This window comes from Rhipicephalus sanguineus, chromosome 11, assembly GCF_013339695.2.
Source record: "Rhipicephalus sanguineus isolate Rsan-2018 chromosome 11, BIME_Rsan_1.4, whole genome shotgun sequence".
Classification (NCBI taxonomy): Eukaryota; Metazoa; Arthropoda; class Arachnida; order Ixodida; family Ixodidae; genus Rhipicephalus; species Rhipicephalus sanguineus.
In genome coordinates, this window is record NC_051186.1 from 47,787,762 (window position 1) to 47,806,921 (window position 19,160).

Below are 19,160 nucleotides of genomic sequence, written 5' to 3' on the forward strand. Positions count from 1 at the left end.
TGCGGTCTAGATGTTTTAACACCCTAAGGAGTGTATACAAGGTATTTTTTTTTTTTTCCTAAGGCTAGCATTCTCAACCTTAACGGGTGCCAGACAAAAGAAGACTTTTTAAATGCGAATGCATTTCTTAGTCGGGGGTTGTCCTGCGTCCCTGGCCGGCGTGCGCACAGGTGTTATCTCTCCGCGCGCGCTCCTCCTCGCCCCTAGCAACAGCTGCGCCGCACCTAGCAACCGGAGCAGGTGGTGAGCGGCGGAGGGTAAGGGAGAGGAGGAGCGCGCGGGCGTGTGATGGCGCTCGCATCGCGGAGCAGCGGAGGGTAAGAGAGAGGAGGAGTGTACCCGGTGAGGGCGCTCTCATTGCGGAGCTCGCTCGGCGGAGAGAGAGCTCGGGTGCTCCTCCTCTCCGCGCTCGGACCTATATATATCATGCAGGGAGCGCGCGCTCTGGTGTCTTGATAGCGATGGAAATCAGAGAAGTCGAATCTCTCGCGGCAACGATACCACTAGGACGAAGTGTAACACAATGCAACTCGAGCATTAGGCCTCTACGTGCACACTCTCGTCTCTCTTCATTAATTAATCGCACACTCATCGGGTGCACCCAAATGGATTCGCATTTCCTCACGATCCCCTTCGGGGAAGGTGCGGCTTTTTTTTTTCTTGACAAGTTTTTGTGGCAGCCAAACATGATAGCTGGGACAGGCAATAGTAAAATTATAGGAAATTAACTCTGGGGGGTATGACTTCCCAACATTCCTCTGAATGCGCACCTTACAGGCAGTTCACATTATTGCACACCGCACTCCGTCGCATCACATCTGTAAATTGAACTGTGTCGTGAAAAATAAGTTTCGTTATTGTCATAACGTCAAGTACGACAGCCATGGAAGGAAGTCACACCCTAAAGGTTGTGAAATTTTATAATGCACCGATATATCGCTATATTCTCATAGGTATTCTTTCCCGGAATAGTTCTAGCATTGAACATAATCTAGTATCTACAGGTTGCCTGAACAGGCGGAAGTGCATCGAACAGGCTTGCCACAGACGGAAATTTATGTTCAGGAAACTTGTATATCATATTGTGCTTCCATTCGTGGGTCGCAACACATTTTTGATTTAACCTAATGTGGTGGGCAGTGCCAACGGCAATTCATAACTCTCCCGTCAAGCGAGTCTCAGATGTAAACTGCGTTAATCTTTATCTGCGGAAACAGACATTGCAAAATATGTTTTAAGACATCTATAAAGGCAAGCATCAGATATCTACGTGTAATTTCTGAAATGTCCAATAATTGAAACTTTCTGCAAACTGAACAGGAAGGTTAATTAGGCTAAGAACGAGAAGGTGAACATTGAAGTAATCTGGATTTTCTGGCAATACTTCAAGTCAAGAGCAGGTTTTTTTTTCTTTTTTCTTTTTTTGAACAGTCGGACTGAAGCGTGAACTGAATTAACTCTATCTAAGAAAAAAAGAAAGAGCGAGAGAAGGTGGTCTTCGTGAAAGAGTTGAAACACGAGGAAGACGATCGTATTAAAAATTTAATGCATACGAGATGGCTGCCAATTGGAAAGAGTATCGGCACGCGTTGCTATACACAGCTTTGCTATGACAGCCTGTGGCATGGATGTCAAACATATCTTTTTTTCTAAGTGGGTACGCGTGATCTCGCTGAGCATTTCAGACACGAGCAACTTCAGCCCTTCTCTAGTTCTCAAGTTTCGAGGAGCGAATACCCGTCTCGTTCTCTTCCATCAAACGAACAAAATGATCGCACAAGCATTCCTTACCACTCCCCGCTAATTCCTTACCACTCCCCGCCACGAACAAAAATTGTCTTTTCGCGGAAAGCCCTTTGATGAAAGCGTTACTCCTTAAAATGAACGAGCACTCGGGGAAAACGAGACAAAATTACTCGGTGAAACTTTGTTCGAATCCGACCGCGTTGGGGGGGGCACGCCCTCTTGTCCTTCTCTTCCTACTTTCTTGCTCTTTCTCGCTCTATCATGTCAATTTCGGCATGCGCTGATTTCACTTATTTGCGGAAAGAGACGTTTCTGTCGGAAAACTCGTTTCCACGTTAATTTTCCGGATCCGAGTGCGCGACGTATGCCCGAGACTTGTTTTTGTTCTTGATGAGAAAGTATTTCTGTTCTCCTGCGCCTTTGATCAGTACCATGCGGCACGTCATCAAAGGGAAGTAATTCGAGGAGTGCTTATAAGCTTCATTCTCCACCGCGTCTCAAATGCGCCTAACTTAGCTCCAACGTGGACCCACTATTTTCATAGGAAACCCGCGTCTGCCCTGAAGAGAAATGTTGGATTGCGCAGCGGTGTTCTTTGTGCTTTTTTTTGCGTTGGCGCAGCTCAAGAGCTTTTACGACCCCATGCCAAAGCCATCTTTGGGATCCATTTCTCCTTGTTTCAGTTCATCGGTACTAGCGGCCATGAGTTCGTTCCTTTTATTTTTTCATTGTGGAGTAAGTCAGCGTATCGTAACGTCCTCTATCATTTGCCAGCATGCGTTCCCGGAAAGAAAACTTGCTCAGAAGAACACATAACATGATGACCATAGGTGTGCGCAGGGTTGCTCTTAAGAGGAGGGGGGGGGGCGAGGTTAGGGGCGCCCCCCTCCCTAATCCTTTATAAAGTGAGCGCCACGTCTGCCCGTCCCTTTACTCAGTCACACTTGTCCCGCCAATGATTCAACTGTAGGTTTATGGGCAAGCAGATTTTATACGATAGCGGCAGCAGAGGACCCCTGATGTTGCATTCTAAGAATTGTTTACTTCCCACTTTTAACCCAGGAAAGCAGGGGACCAAAGGCAGGCCGTTATGAGAACTTCATTTTCATTTTTGCATACATTGCAAAGCCAGTTTTCATTAGGACTCGACCACTGGGGTTGGTAGGGAACTGCGGTGAATCCCCCCCTCCTACCACCCGACCCCTAATGGAGTACCCTGCGTAAGCGTATGCTTGCTTGTACTCCGATTGTTACTCTTGCTGCGCGCAAGTTGGCGAAATAAATAACTCAATATTTACCTGTTTCACTGCTTTACTCGGCTGTTCACTGTCACAACATCCGCGTGACCATATATCTTGCCAGTATTCCTTTGCCAATTCCACACGTTTCCTGTACGCACGTTACTCCGAGAGGCGCACTCCGTAGGCGCTCATACAAGGGGACACAACACACTCGTAAACACGTCCGCTTGAGGCAGGACCCCGCCTGCGATTTCTGACTCAGAGCCACGTGCCAACTTCCACAAAAAGAAGCGCGTGGTATTCCTTCGTTTGCATCATTCCACGTTTCCCACGCAACGCGCCCTCGCTTGCGTCCAGCGAACTGGACGCGGCAACCCGACTTGCTCGCTTATGTCACGCGTGAGTGGTCCGCCCCGGGACGAGCAAAGCTCTTGTGCCGCCTTATAGACCCGCTAGCACAGCCAGTCAGTAACGATGTGGCCGGCCATTGAGCCCTTCGACGGATGATTGGTTTTTCATGGCTCCGGACAATTGGAGCGAACAGTAGCGAGAATGCGATTCATGGCGCCTTTGCGGAGGACTCGGGTCCCTTCAACATCTATGAGCGTGAAAACGTCACACGTGTGTTCCTATTTATAGGCTGTCAAGAGATAACGTCAAGAGATGGTGAGTTGCTTGCGCTGTGTTTGCGTGCCTCATTTCGTTGTCCCGTATTCGCCCGCTGTTTTCACGCTCACGAATGTACCAACTGGCCCGCCTGCAATCAGTGATGCAGTTAAGCTCTTCCACATACAGCAGGAGGCTGGGTACAATGACCACTGAAACCCCCCAAACCTAACCACATCAACGAGCTTTGGCAAAAAGCCTTGTCCAGCCGAGCACCGTAACCACTGAAGCACCGCGGCGTCGTGGAAGAGAATCCCCTAAGGCTTCTAGCAAGGGCCCAGGACGCCGCCTGAGCTTAAGGCGTCCTTGCCAAAGGCCTCCTCTTCGAAACTATATTGTCGGACTAAATATGTTTAACCCGGAGAATCCAGAGGCGAAAGGGACATAGACAGTAGCTCGGTCTGTGTGCTTGTGCATTTTCTAAAATCAGTCCTCTTGATGCGCGCATTTTTAATTTTTTTTTTACATTGACACTACATTGACAAGTACACTGGCTTGTATAGCTTAAGAATGCCATGAATTTTTGGTCGTTCTCGCTCGTTTCTTGCATGCGCTTCACCATTCGACGTCAATAGAGTAGTAAATTCTATCTCGCATTACGTTATTTTACATCCTTGCGTAGAATGTCGTTGTGATTATTCAGTGGCTCTAAGTTGGCGATAAGTTTAAACAAAAATTAGCGTAGTAGATCTGCGCCATTGGTTGCTTTGAGAAGTGACGTGAACTAGGCATTGATAATCAAATCGCAACTCTTCATCAGTCCGTTATTAAAGACTCATTTGATCTTTTGGGACAATGAATATCTCCAAAGAATCAACCCAATAAAAGTAAAGCGGACTCTATATGGCGCATATATGCTAAACTGTAAGAAAAAAAAGAGTGTGTGTTGCTCCTTTCGAGGCGTGTAGACTTGCCCCGTATATGACTCTCTTTAAAGAGTCACATTGACTCTCTTGTAGGTCACACGACTCTCCGAAGAGAGTGTAATGACCTCCAAAGAGAGTTCTCGTGTCTCTTTGAAGAGAGTCATATACGTGTCATGTTAGGAATCATGAAAAAAGAGTGAAATGGCTTTTTTCTTAGAGTGCAGTGTTTGTGCGTTTACCGAGGTAAACGTAGCAATAAGGCAACAGTTCACATTATTCTGTTTTATTGCAGAATCTCGAAACGTCGTCACAATTTCGAGGGAAATCATCTATGAAATATGTACAAAAATATAATTTACGAGTGCTTATTATATTCTGACGAATATTCATTGACGGACGCCCGTCCCGTGCAGGCGCGTCTGGAAGTGCCTTGCAGCCGCTTGCTGACGTTCTCTGAAAAGATGAGATGCTGGCCGCTATCATCACAACTGGAGGCCCGCGCACAGTCTGTGATGTCCTTGAAGCACTGATACGGCGTCGATTTGAATTCACGATAATGTCCACGGCCGAAAAAAAAAAGCCACCGAAAGTTCGTGGGACCAGAGTTCACGATATTTGTGACGATAAGTTTCACGTGGTCGTCTTCCACCACTCCATGACGGAGGAGACGCAAGCCGTGAGGAAATCTGTGAACCAGTCATGAATGACCACCGGTTCGTTTCTCCTAGTCACGCTCTGAAATGAAACAAGCGAGCTCTCGTTAACATCAAACTAAAAAAAAATGTATCATTTCAGGTTATACACAAAACAGAAAATCATAGCCAGTTCCACCCCAAGCGAAAGCTGTACGAGCTGCGAAGCATTGATTCGTCTGTGTTTCCCTTGTGTTTATCCTGTGTTTATCTGCTTTTCTCTGCTCTCTTTTGTTCTATTTTTTGTGATTATCTTAATTGTTTTGCGAGTATCTGTTTCGTGCTCTATGGTCTCATTTCTACTGTTTTTCTACTGTTTGCTGCTCCGGGCGTGGTGCTTCTAACCAAAGCCTCCTCTAAAAAAAAAAAGAATAGAGGAGGCGCTGTTCTAACTCCGGGCGCTGGCGTTTCGCCTCCGCTTCTCTTTCCCGTAGGTCTGCGATTAACTACCGACGCTGGCGTTTCGCTGTCGCTTCGCTGGCTCGGACAGACGAATTAGCCCTTCGGCGACGCTGGTGTTTACGGGCAAGCGCGTGCCGGCATTGCAGACGTGCAGCCTTCTCGGTTTATGTGTATCAAACGTGAGACCTGCGTGACCTCAACGCGAGACATGAGACGGCGTGACACCAACGCGAGACATGAGACGACGACAAGGCGATCCCTTAAACTGCTCCGCAGTTAGGAGAATAATCTTATGTGGCATACAGAGGCATTTCCTTTCTTCGTTCTCGCGAACCTAATTCTGGATCCTGATATCTGCGAAATATTCTTATTTCTGTAGACTGAAAAAAAAAATGAATCCGCTAGAAGATCAAATGCGTCTCAAACATCTATCGTTATGGAAAAGTTATGCGGTGTAGCGAACTTCAGTTACCGTATCACCGTGGTTGTAGATTGAAGCGCAGATATTCCGCATTACTGAAAAACACTGTAGGATTACACAAGACCTTTGTACTGCTTAGCTAGTGCTTGCGTACCGAATGAGTGCTGCAGGACCAGTACATATACGCACTCAAAACGTGCAAGGGCTTAAAGAAGGTTTTATATTGCTCGCTAACTTCTTTAGCCGTAGATTACATAGTTACCATAGACGCAAACGTGAAGGGCTAGGTATGATGGCGCCGCCTCGTGGCCCAAAACTCAAACTGACAATTGCGGGGCTGTTATTTATCAGCGTCGCTGCCGCTGAACTTTTTTGGCAGAGGTGAAATCTTGAACGTGTGGTATTATAAAATATTCTTACTTTTTTTCTTCGGCAACACCACTCGTCGAAACCACACATAAAAACGACCCTATATTAGTGGTAAAACGAAGCGTCAAAAAATGTCGCAACACGGGTCCGATTACCTTGTATTACCAAATGCACTCAAAAATACCAATCATGCTAAAGCTTTATAGTACGCACAATGTACGTTAGACTAAGTGGTAAACTTGCTAGATTGAAATCGTAATGTGAAACTAAGATGAGCTTCAGAGGCACGTACAGTTCGCCAGTCGAAGCTGTCCGAGATGTACCGAAGCCTTCGGCCGATGAGTTTGACATCCTCCGGGCTTACGACGGGCGCACACTGCGTTGAGTTGTTGTTGGAAGTGAGGTTCGCTGCTCCATGACACGACGCCACCAGATCTGGCAAACCGGCAGGCGCAATGGATGGCGATACACCTGCAAGCGATAACATATTGTTATAGGTTTGCACACTGAGAGCATTCGCTACGCTGCAAACAAGAAAAATAAAATTAAAGCTTACGTATATACGCTATTTTCACCCTGTAAAAGCATTCAGTTATTCAGTAAGTTTATAAGTAAATCAATTGATCGATCAAACGATATCCTTGGAAAGCGATAGAGAAGACGAGCAATAAAAAAAGGCACAGTTACTTCAACTTAATGATTTTACGGGATTCCAAACGACAGTACAAATGCTGCTGCTCTAATAAGAAATCCGACAATGAAATGGTCACAGAAGGGCTGTCATATTCGATTACTGTGCGCAAATACATCACACTAGACCGGCAGTGTTAAAGTTTCGAATTGTTCAACGCGCAGAGAGATGGTGAGGATCGGTTACTGCGTCGACAAATGGCGTATATTTTGTTGTGTTTACCAAATATAAATAATCATTTAAGATAAAAAGAAATGATAAGGACGTTTTAAAAAACCGTGACGTCTTTTAAGTCGCCACTTATTAATTCAGTGGGGTTGATTTTATAACTAACCGCCTGTCAAAATGAAGTATCTGGGTCGTGCAGCACAGCGCTATTTTTCTTAATCTTGGGCGATAAAGCTGAATGGTCAAGTACCAGTAGCTCGACGAAAATGCATTTCAAACCTTTATGCCCGTGCGGCACAAATTCTTCCTATGACATGATTTTTTTTCTGAGCACGGAAACGCGAACTAGCAACGCCCCCTGGCGAAGCACATTTGACGTGCCATGAGCACATTCAATATTATGCAGCATACTTGAACTCAACTTGGCTTTCAGTTCGTGGCATATTTTATAACTACTAAAAACGTACGTTATGCTGTGAAATACGAAATCTGAGCGTGTACAATGAAACCTTTCTGCGAGATATTTGTTTGTAAAGCTCTGCAACCGCAAATTGACTTACGTATCAGGATATCATGCTTCACAAAGGCTTGTAGAGTAGCACGCGGAACGCGCACTAAGAGATGTCGCTAGAGGTGTTATTCAGGAGTACAAAGAGGCTTCGTGTCCAATTTATGGTAGCGTACTTTTCCGTAAGCTTTCGTCATTATAAAGAAATCAATGGTTCCAAGTGTTGTAAGCCCAAGCTTCTATAGAATTCCACTCTCTGGCTGCTTCGTGCAATTAAACCGCGAGGATTCCGGGGTCACTTGAATTATATTTTAGATCATTTACGCTGACGGAGCTTGTGTGTATTATGTGCTTAAGCCTCGGAACAACAGCGGCGCGAGATACGCCATAGCGAAAACACAGAAACAGAAAAACCAATATTGTCCCACATTGTCAAGTGTTCGTCTATACAATAATTCAGACGCCGTATTCAGGTTACACCTAGCACACGCGTAATGAGTCTTCTAGAAGGGTATACGTTTTATCACATGGTCATGTGCTCGGACGGAGAAACGTCGGCTAGATTACCTTAACAAAGCTCGACACTGTTTCATATATTGTCATGCTTAAATTAGCTATCGCACTAACAACGAAAAACGTAATTATCACTTTGCAACGGTTATTCTACGAAGAACTCTTCTGACCAGAAGGGATCAAGACAAAGTATTGGAGACAGCAAGAAGTTGTGTGAACGAGTAAATGTCAGTTTCTGATGTACTATTCCCGGCTGTCTTGTGGGCAATAAAATATTTAAATTCTAACATTGTCTTAATCCCGCTACGCTTACGATCAATTTTAGGAATACACTTGATGTTTACCGCACGCTAATAACTATGTTGAATTAATTCACGTCGAAAAACCGCATCTACTCTAATTTTAGTGATGCCTTGCGAAGCGAGGTAATCTGCGTGGCCTGTTTGTACTTTTCATCAAAACATCCCAATCATTCATGACTGCAGCGCTTGTATAGATTTTGTCAAAAGAACTCATTTCACTAAAGCCTTGTTTAGTGCCTCTGTCAATAGCACTTAATAAAACACTTACTTACACTAGCGGGTCTTCTATTATGTATGGTCTCAAGTACAGTCATAGACTGAAACTATTATATGATACCTTGGCAATAATTACCTTCATCACGAGATGAACAGAATCTGACTGTCTAGCTCAACAAGCTTCATAGTATTATTATACAAGAAAGTTAAGCACTACTTTCAGTGAGTGTGCCGTTTAATTCCGCGAATCAGGGGATGTAAGGTTCATCTTCAGGCTTACGCCCCCTAAAATGAAAAAAAAAAGAATTACTGAAAACGCGTAGCTAGCATGGACTCGTATGTGAGCTGTCACCAATTTCGCACTTCGCAAAATGCAAAAAAAAAAATGGATTCATAATCTCAGGATTCTTAATCAGCAGTACGTGCATGGCAACCCAAAAGTACTGGCCAAGTACCTATCCTGTTGACGTTATCCTTGTGTATTGTTACAAACTCTCTCCACCAATCAGGCAAGCTGTTCAAAAGTGGAGCGAGTGCTTACCTTCGAATTGTTCTCCGACGACACAACTCTCCATTATGAAAAAGCCAGTTTCAGTGGCGGCACCTTCGGTCACACGACCAGCACACGCGTTGCATATCTTGACGTATCCCATTTTGAGTTCAGACGACAAAGCACATCGGGCCGCGGCGCCGTCACACAGTTTTCATTCACCGAAGGAAGTGCACTCGCATCGCCCCTAACTCGATCACGTCCAGCGCGACGGCGCAGGGGTGATCCGATCTCGATTGCAACCGCGAGCGTTGTGAGGGGAGCCATGCGCCGCTCGCGAGCGACATCACGGTTTTCCCGCTCCGGGAAAGGAAACGCCCGCGGCTGAGAGGAGGAAGGCTGTCGCTCTCCCGCTTTTTTCCTAAAGGCTGGGAGGTAAGCTTGGCGTCCCTGGAGCGGCCGTCCTACCATCGTTGCTAAATTCCGAGCAGGCAAGAGAGTGAATATACTTTCTCCAGGCCCGTAGCCAGGAATTTTTTTCGGGGGGGGGGGGGGGGGGCACTTGCTGAAAACCTTGACTTTTTGAGGAAAACACCTATTTTTATTATTTATTTTTGGTAAAAACACATACTTCACCAAAATTTCGGGGGGGAGGGCGGGCCCCCCGGGCTCCCCCCCCCCCCCCCTGGCTACGGGCCTGACTTTCTCCTCATACCCCAAATCGACAATTGAAATTATTAAAACCCCGTAATACCCAACCAAAGGGGAAGCTCAGGGCAAGATGAAAATTTGAAGCGATTAAAAATTCCTGTAACGCGGGGTGTCGCTTGAGCCAACGTTTCGACAAGCTTGTCAAAACGTTGGCTCCAGCGACAACCCATATTCCAGGGATTTTCATTGTAATACCCGACGCATCGCATATGCTACGTTTAGTTTGATGGTTGATGGTTAACAAGAGTGATCTTGCAACTCTTAATAGATCAAGAAGCAATTGTTAATTAGTTAAATACTGAAATAAGTAGGCGTATACGGAAATGACGTTGCAATTTCTTTTTTTAGAATGATGCACTCTCCCTGGTCGGAACTAAAATGGTGTATTTTTATCTCAACTTTCTCTGATGCAGACCTGCATTTGGGCATTGAAGGGCCAACATAAGTCCATTAGGATATATTTTAGGAACATAATTGAAAGCCTGGCTGTCTTTTCTGAAAAGAACGGTTGGTCACTCTACAGAAACGGCTGACGGCGCCAACACCAACGAAATGATACTGTCCTTGGTGGACCTCAATAAAATTCTGCACCTGCCTTATCGAAGACAGCGCAAGCGCCAATAAATCTTCTTATAAAAATGCTGTTTTTGTGTAGCGGTTGGTATAGTTCAAAATCCTGCGCGAATTGCAGTTCCACTACTCTGAAACCGGAGGAAGTGCGTTGCACGGGCCACCCAGCGATTCCAGTTAGAAGAGTTCCCATTGCTCCGTTTACCAAACCGGCGAAGACGTCAGTGTCTGAAGTAAGCATATAGGTATTCCCCAGCACGAGTAGAATCTTGTCACGGAGATTTGCAAACACGGTGTGCCACATGAGCGCTACCTTTTGCACCGCTTTATCGACTTCGGCATCGGAGAAGCTCCAGTAAGAGGAGCGATCGCGCGCAGCGAGACGGTGGCGCCCTCTCCTGCGCGGTCCGAGGGTCAGCTGCATGTTTCCGAAGTGTATTCATCAATTTGAAGTTAACTGTCGCGATCACTTCTTGGTTATTTCCGTTAATTATATTTCCTTAGATCTTTTTCGTTTATTTTAACGCGGTTTTGAGCATTGTTAGTCTTGTTTTAGCCATCTGCTGTCCACTTGATCGGGCTTCTAATGTGCCACGCACTTAAATGTAAACCTCGTTTTGCTTTATACCAGGAAAACGTAACTAGCGGTTTATGCGTCTTTCTATGAATCCACAGGGTGCTGCAGAAAACTCTACCTACAGAAAGTTCATAGAAAGAACATGGTCGTACAAAGAACAAAAATTACGTTCATGATCTCGACAAGTTTCAGACCAGCCGCTGTATTAGTAACTGTAACAAACACAGGACATCTATTTGCAGTCCACGTCTGTAACATTTAAATACGTTTTCAGGCAAACAAAACAAGAAGGTAAAATCAGAAACAGACGTGCCTTGGACAGTAATACATTGATTCTTGGGGTTTCACGTCCCGAAGGCCCGCTATGATTATGAGACGCGCCGTAGCAGAGGTCTCCGGAAATTTCGACAATTAACGTGCACCTAAATCGAAGCACATGGGCCTCTAGTGTATTTCGTCCATCGAAATGCGGCCGCCGCTGCCGGGACACGATCCCGTGAAGTTCGGGTCAGCAGTCAAGCGTCATAACCGCTAGACAACCGTGGCGGGTGCCTCGATCGCCGACAGACTTTTAAAGGAAATGTGCAAGAAGGCACACTGCCACTCCGTGACCTCGTCTTCGCACTTGTAGATCTCTCGGCTCGCGGCGTGGAATACGCATGCGCCCTACCCGCGAAACTGGCCAACCAGGAAACACATCCGCGCCCTTTCCAATTCTCGGTTTCGTTCGTTGCCCCATCCTCTTTATGGATGTGATCTCATCGTCTGTACCGCTGTACGTTTCGGTGTAGCGTGCGGGGTGGCGTGCAACGCGTACGGCTGGTGCGCGTATGCGTGTACACTGGCGTGCATATGTGTTTATTTGAGCGGTGCTTTGAGAGAGCGTCCACGGTGGGTTATGCCGCTGCGTCCACGCAGCTTTCTTCTGTTCCCTTTCAGAGGGAGGCTGCATTTGGTAACGGGAGGTGGCTGTCATTCAGAAGTACTCCCTACGCTTCGGTGTAGTATTTTATTTCGTAGACTAGCTTGTTCTTTTTTGTTTTTGTTTTCGCGCTGTAGACGTAGGGAACATGCCTTGTTTTTTCGGCTTTTAGCTACGGCGATGGCACTGACGTGGCTCGCCTGATAGTTGGAGTTCTTTGTTTTATCGACAAGCATTTGTGTTTACAAAGTGGATTTGAGGATACATAGTGGCAATCAACAAAATTGAAGCATGCGAATGATCGCACAGGCTTTTGTTTACCGGCAGCCAGTTCAACAAAAGCAAACAAGACAGTCAGCAGATGTTGATGTTTACGTACTTTTGTATGCAAGTGACAAAGAACCCCTTATATGGACCCTAAAGAAAAAAAAACGATTTTTCTCGTGTTAGTAAATTGTCCTTTCGAAGACTGCACCATCGCCTGACCATTTGCCTTGCCGATCTTATTTTAATTTTTTACCGACAAGCAGTCGTGCGCAGGGTGCCTGGCGCGTTTATGTCATATATTCCATATATTCAATTCAATTACTTTTTCTTCTTTGAAAACACTTCTCCTTTCTAGCGAAAAAAGTGACATCACTTCGTTATAATGCAGACGATGAAGAATAGGTCAGAAGTTCATAACGAAAGCTTTTTCTTTCGCTTCATATGGAAGTGTGAACGAATTCCGCATAAAACAACTTCTCTTGATCGGAAATAAATTCGCAGGAAACAGTGGGATAATCAAACATTTCATATCAATATTATTCTGTTTAAAAAAATTAATTTTCATCCAGTGCTTCGAACACTAACAAAAAGCGAGCCCATGCGATGTGCTAATAAATATGTCTTATGCCCTTTTTTTATTGTTATCATCAAACGGAACTTTATAATTGAAAAAAAAGCATTTCTTGCTAATATTAATTACTTGCTCATATCTCTCACTCAACTAATTAAAAACAACACGCCTCATTCGTATCAGTTATTGCGAAGCAATTTATTCTCGCATGGATACCAGACTTTGTTCAATATTAAACGCACGTACAAAGTAATAAGGCTTTGTTTGTCAAAGCATTAGACCACCTCTTTTCACGGTATCCTAGATTAATCATACTTATGATCGATGCCGTTGCCTCGCCGAAAGAAAACTGCGGATTTGATTAGCTCAACCCTTCCGCATTGCTTGAGTTCTGCGCGGAATCTGCATACATATGAAACATAAGCACTCGACGATACCGGAGCCAATTCGTTTGGATAGAGTGGCGGCAAGGGTTAGACAGCATCCACACGTCCACAATCCTCTGAGTGTCCCTAAAATAAGGTCTCTAGATTGTCCCTTTAAGTTCCTTTTTTTTTTTAACTCTTGGGTTGCTCTCAGTATTTGTGTTGCGTCTAAGCCACCAATATTGAAATATGAAATTTGGGTTTTCTGACAGTGTGTACGCTTTCCAACTCCAGTTTCAAGAGCCTCTTCATCATCGCGTCGTGCCACTTCAAACACTTTAAGCTTCCGTGTAAAGTAAATATGCACTTGCTAGAAAGACCCGTTTGAGAACTCGTTCGCAGAGTTCTGGGAATAGCGCTGTTTTGATAACGAACGGTATGTTGTTACAAAGGAATCTACACGAAGATTCAAAATTGCATCTAATCTACATACAGGAACTGTTTGTCTTAATTGACATACTTGACAAGGTAACGCCACACTCTTTTCTTAGATTAGTGACGCGCATACTGTCGTCCTATGGCAATTATTAAAGATAATATTTAAGCGCTCGGGTTTTTTTTTTTTTTTCAAGAGTAAGCGTCGAAGCGATCTTTGCGTAGTTTTCTTGCGTGTAGGTGCGCATTTCTTCTGTATACAGTGTTAAATTAATGCGTGTTGTTGCGGAGAATATTCAGATTAAAAAATGTATCCTGGAACTGGCAGAAATTTGATGAACTAGCATAGCGATCGCCTCCTTGAATTCTTATTGTGCTGACATGCACGAAGAGATCCATTATGTTTCACTCATCCAACAGTTTTCAGTATATTTTTTGTGCACTACAGCAAAAATAAAAGTGACTTCGTTCATACTTTGTTTTTGTTTCAAGTTTGTTTTTTACGCTTAATTAGCGAAAATAAAAGGCTTGTTTCTCTACTACATGAAACAAAACAGAGTGACAGCTTGATTTCGTGCTTTCCCAAGTCGGCGGGACTTCAAAGAACGGGTCCCACGAGAACTGGATCAATCCTACCCTCCGAACTTTCGTTACGCGGCCGAAATAACGTAGCGCATTGCTCCATCGAGTTCATATGTAGCTTCCGAACCGCCCGCAGAAATACCCCGCCTAGGTCATTAAACATAACGCTCGACAGATTTCCACTTGGTGTTGCTGGTCACGTGTCCAGTGGTGGAAGCAGCGTATGCCCGCCGTAGGCGTGAAAGCGTGCCATGTTCTCTTTTTGCGTCACCGAATACGTAACAAAAGAGACTACATGCAACGTTCTCGTTAGCACTTTTGCTCTAGTTTTTATTTAATCGAAAAAAAAAATGTGAAATGTCTTTGTTAACAACACGTCGCTGAGCAAACAAAGCGATCAAATAGCTACTTCGACGCAAAGGATTCGACTCGAGCCTTCGGGCCACTACAACCACCGAGCGTACGCTCGGAGGGTGCTCTGCGTTGCGTGAAAAATCGTGGCGTACGTGTGGTTCTTTCTGAACTCGCAGAAGTGTGAGAATGCACGCGGTGAGAAAAGTCTGGAGGCGTGTTCGTGGTGGCGCGTGATTGGTTGGTCCGCGTCACGCGAACGACGAAACAATGATGGCGGCGCGGACTTCGTGGGGGTCACGTGCCGAAAGAGCGCCGGTCTAAAATTAACAAGGCGGGGAGAGCCGCGTGCCTCGCTGTGGCGAATTCGCGCGAGGGGGCGCTACCACTGAGAACCACCATGGCGCTGTGGCTCGCTGGTTGATTCGAGTGAAAAACGACCCGCTTCGAGTTCCCCTTCCCGGTTATTTTTTTTCCTGTATAGCGACGCTATCTTATAGTTCACCTTGTGACGTCGCCGTCGTCGTAGTCGTAGTCGTAGTAGCAGTAGTAGTAGTAGTCACGTAGGTCACGGGGCCATGGGCGATTGAAACAAATAAGTAAATACGAAACGATGATGATGATGACCGAATCCATTATGATGATGATATTGACTTCCTTTTGTACCGAAAGTCGTCATTATCATAATCATAAGCATTACAGCTCCGCTGTTCGTAGGTTTTCACGTTGTGGAAGTGGCTGAACTATTTTTTTCTTCATAACCGGCTAGCAAAGAAGTCTCGAGAGAAACGTGAGGCGCCGTGGTAACTCCCGCGTTTTATTCAGACTGCCGCGGGATGCCTTGCTTATATATTAACGCCCTAGGGTGTTAATATAGGCAGAGTGAAGACTCAGCTGAGTCAGCACTCTGCCTCTCTAATGCCTCCGATTTCTTAATTAAATGAAAAAAAAACATGAAATAGAGTCATTAGGCTAATTTCGTGCCACTAGGTCATTATGGTCACATGTAACAATAAAAGTCATTGCTTAATAGTATCCGTCATTATTGCTAAGGTTATGTTTCCTCGTAAGAGAAGAAATGTTCGTTGTTCAACACAACTTGAACAAGTCCTACCTCTAGGAATAGGCGGGCCGTCTGTACACGCCAACCACACAAGTTGCGGAGACGTACTGCAACGAACTTTCTCTGCAAACAGATCTGGAACTTGCAATATTGCCTCGAACTTTCATTTCTAACCCCTCTCATTTGGTTATGCTATTTATTTTTGGCTCATGAAAGTGCGGCCACGCCTAACTTTCATCTATGCGTGCCTTTTCCGTCTATATAATACGGTGTATGAAAAGGAAGCGCCCACGAAGTGGTACTCAGTCCCTCAACTTCTGTAGACCCGCCTAAAAACAAAGGGCCATAAACTGTATGCAAAACAGCCTCCGTATTTTATTACTCTGCTGTCCCAAAATTACGCCTGTGGCTCCAACTGACATCAATTACGCTCGTTTTCTTCGCGGCGCTTTTCGTAGTGGGCAGGATATGATTTTCGCGCGATGATTAAATACGGAGCAGTGATAAGAGAGAACTTGCTCCAATAGTAGGGGTGGCGCGCAGAGCACAGAGCATGCGTCACAGCCATTTGTCAACAGAATCACACGTGCCTCCGTAGCATTTAGAAGTTGAGAGAAAGCGCAGGCGGGGTAGGGACGGTGATGGCTTATAACTCGGGGCGAACACGAACGAATTTGCATATTTCCTAGAGTCCTCCGCACCCTGTCTCTATGGCAATGAAAAAATAATAATGAAACCTCTCACTCGGTGCATGCTAGGAGCAATCGCTTACGTCGCATAGATGCCCCCAAACCACGAAGTGCTTCAACCCATACTCGCTTTTTTTTCTTTTTTTTTTGTGATCGTGTGTTCTTAGGCGAATGCAGAAAAGATGTGCCTGTATGCAATGGGATGATGATGTTAAGTGGTGAGTGTGCTGTTGTATTGTTTGGTAGAGCGTTGTTTTGCAGGCAAATGGATTCGAGCGACAGCGTCGTGTTATTAGACTGGACGTAATGAGTGGCGAAGAGAGCATCTAGCGTCGCTTAACCGGTCGAAAATATACGGCGTGTTCCTTGTTTTGCTATGCGGAAGAAAAATCGGTCGCAATAAAACGTTGGGCAGGTTTAGGAGCCACGCCCTTTCATATAAAGGCGCTTTGACACGGCAAAGTTTGCGTGCGGTTCGTCTTTGTCACACAGACTTGGCGGAACTTATTCGAATTTATTAGAGCACCAGATAAACGGCCGCGGTACACGTAAAATATGTGAAGCAATCTTAAGAACAGGAATGCGCGCGGAATATTCAAGATATAATTTTAAAATATGAGTTTCTGAAACAAACAAAATGGAGGAATGTACACATCAGGAAGATTGTACCCATCAGGATGATTGTTCCCATCATGATTGTTCCCATGAGATGGATTATTCGCATCATGATTGTACCCATGAGGAGAATTGTACCCATCATGATTGTACCCATATGGAGGATTGACCCATCAGGAGAAATGTGACCATCAAGATTGCACCCATGTTCAGGAATCTACCCGTCATGTTTGTACCGACATGGAGGATTGTACCTACCAGGAGAATTCCGGCTTTGGGAAGTTTGATGCCAAACGCGTGTTTCGGTGGTTTCGGGTTGCGCCTTTCGTAGTGCCGTTGGCGGACGCTGGCGAACGCTACAAAGAAGATGAAAGACGCCGCACCAATGCCACTTGGCCACAATGTTCCGGGGAAGACAACTACCAAAGTTTCCTACGATAAAACTCGACGCTTAACGCATCTCATAGACAATTCCGATAGGAAATTCCGCGTGATTTTTTCTTTCGTCTTTTCATCTGCTGAACAATGCGACCCAATCTCTTTGTTTCATATGATATGACGTCAACCGGAACATTGTCTCTCACCCAGTACTTCCTGGCGTATAGGCAACTGAATGCAGCATCTAAAAGAGAAGCACGAAAATAATACGGGCTCACGTCTCACGTTACTCCGCGCAGGAAATGCAAGATGCGTCAACAGGAACTCCGTACAAGTGCACAGAGTTGCCGTCAGCGCGGAGGCTAATAATGAGCTTGCCTCACGCGAAAGTAAAAAGTATAAAGGCGTAGCAGCCTGTGTAGTAAAGCGTAGGAAGTGGTTGCTAATTGAGTTCTGTCTCACTGGGCTTCCTTTCGCCGTTGAGCTTACTCAGCTTGAATGATTTTGTATCATGGTGTCGTGTCTGTGCGGAGGTTCCTTATAAACAAAAAATCTGCTTACGCACAACGGCCTCAGAGGAAAGTGCTCCCTTTAATCAGCATGCTTCTTTTATTAGGAAATAGTTATGGAGAATGCTTTTTGCATAGTGTGTGAAATATATTTAATTTTCCGTTATGTACTTCGACCATTCACCTCTAACACGCGCAGTAAATATTAAGTTGTTGCCGTCTGTGTACGCGGAAAGCTGCTAATGCAAGATTGGCCATATTACATTTCAGCCATGTAATATTGATGCTTGATCCTATGTTCCCTTCTCCATTACAGCAACGTAAATATTTTAAATTTCTGTTCATGTTCCTCGAGGACATTAACTCAGCTTACAAACTGTAAAATGGCATACACAAAAACCATCACGTTCTCACTTGAACATACCATGATCATATATTTTCTTTCCTTTTCTTTTCCTGACCTCCAGCTCCAAGGGCCTTTCTGTCTTCATACTTTTCCCAGTAGCATGGGGACGCATTTTTATACGCTGGCGAGCTCCTTCGTTCTTCAATAAAGAGTCTTCTTGTGATATGCATATTCGAGAGACGCTTAAAGATTATGGCTTTCATACGTGCTTCTCCCGGCAGCAACGTGGTTTACTATTAGGGTGCCAAAGGAATCAATTTTTTTTCACTGGACGCATTCCTGCGTCGTGATGACATCACTCCAGGTTTTTAGTTTTTATCCATAAACGTATCTATAACGACGCTGCTGAGAGCATAGATACCACATACCTCGAGAAATAAGGACAAAAAAGAGGAGTTATACGAGGGCTCCCTAAATGTTGCGGGCGGAACTAATCTATTGTTGCTGCCTCGCCGCTTACACAAAAACCACACCCGATGAGCAATTACCCCCCTCAGACAACCCCTCCATACCGGCGTGAGCTCCCCTCCAAGCTTTTCACAAATGCTCCCATCCCACGCAAAAACATGCCGAGGCCACCGCCCAAACCCCTTCCCGTTTCCTACCCGGCCTCGGAAGCAACCCATTCAAACACCTAAGAAGCAACTAAGCCTTTCATTCTGTGGTCACGCACGTATATAATTACGTGGACCAACTATCGATACTCTAGGGCTCACCGAGTCTTCCTTTACGCCGAAGCACTTGCGTCCATTCCAACCGTTCCTTTGCTGTTATTCTCCACGTAACCCCCTTCATCGAACGAGAAGCTCCTTTGAAAGGCCATATGCGTCATGGAACGAGCATTCCTCATAAGAGGCA

The 19,160-nt window shown here is 45.2% G+C and overlaps 1 protein-coding gene across 1 annotated transcript; it reads right to left on the reverse strand.

Annotated features, from left to right (window-relative positions):
• Positions 1-4,943: 4,943 nt before the first annotated feature.
• LOC119373711 (uncharacterized) lies at positions 4,944-9,492 on the reverse strand. Its single transcript, XM_037643776.2, has 3 exons — positions 9,343-9,492; positions 6,696-6,874; positions 4,944-5,254 (listed from the first exon to the last, which is right to left on the reverse strand). The coding sequence occupies exons 1-3, from the start codon at positions 9,452-9,454 to the stop codon at positions 5,150-5,152; spliced, it is 396 nt and encodes a 131-aa protein (XP_037499704.1). The 5' UTR covers positions 9,455-9,492; the 3' UTR covers positions 4,944-5,149.
• Positions 9,493-19,160: the final 9,668 nt, after the last annotated feature.

Coding starts and splice junctions, on each gene's coding strand:
- LOC119373711 (XM_037643776.2), bottom strand. CDS start 9,454: ATGGGATACGTCAAGATATGCAACGCGTGTGCTGGTCGTGTGACCGAA. Junction 6,875..9,342: donor CGTCGGAGAACAATTCGAAG/GTAAGCACTCGC, acceptor TATCGCTTGCAG/GTGTATCGCCATCCATTGCG. Junction 5,255..6,695: donor ACAGCTTCGACTGGCGAACT/GTACGTGCCTCT, acceptor GTTTCATTTCAG/AGCGTGACTAGGAGAAACGA.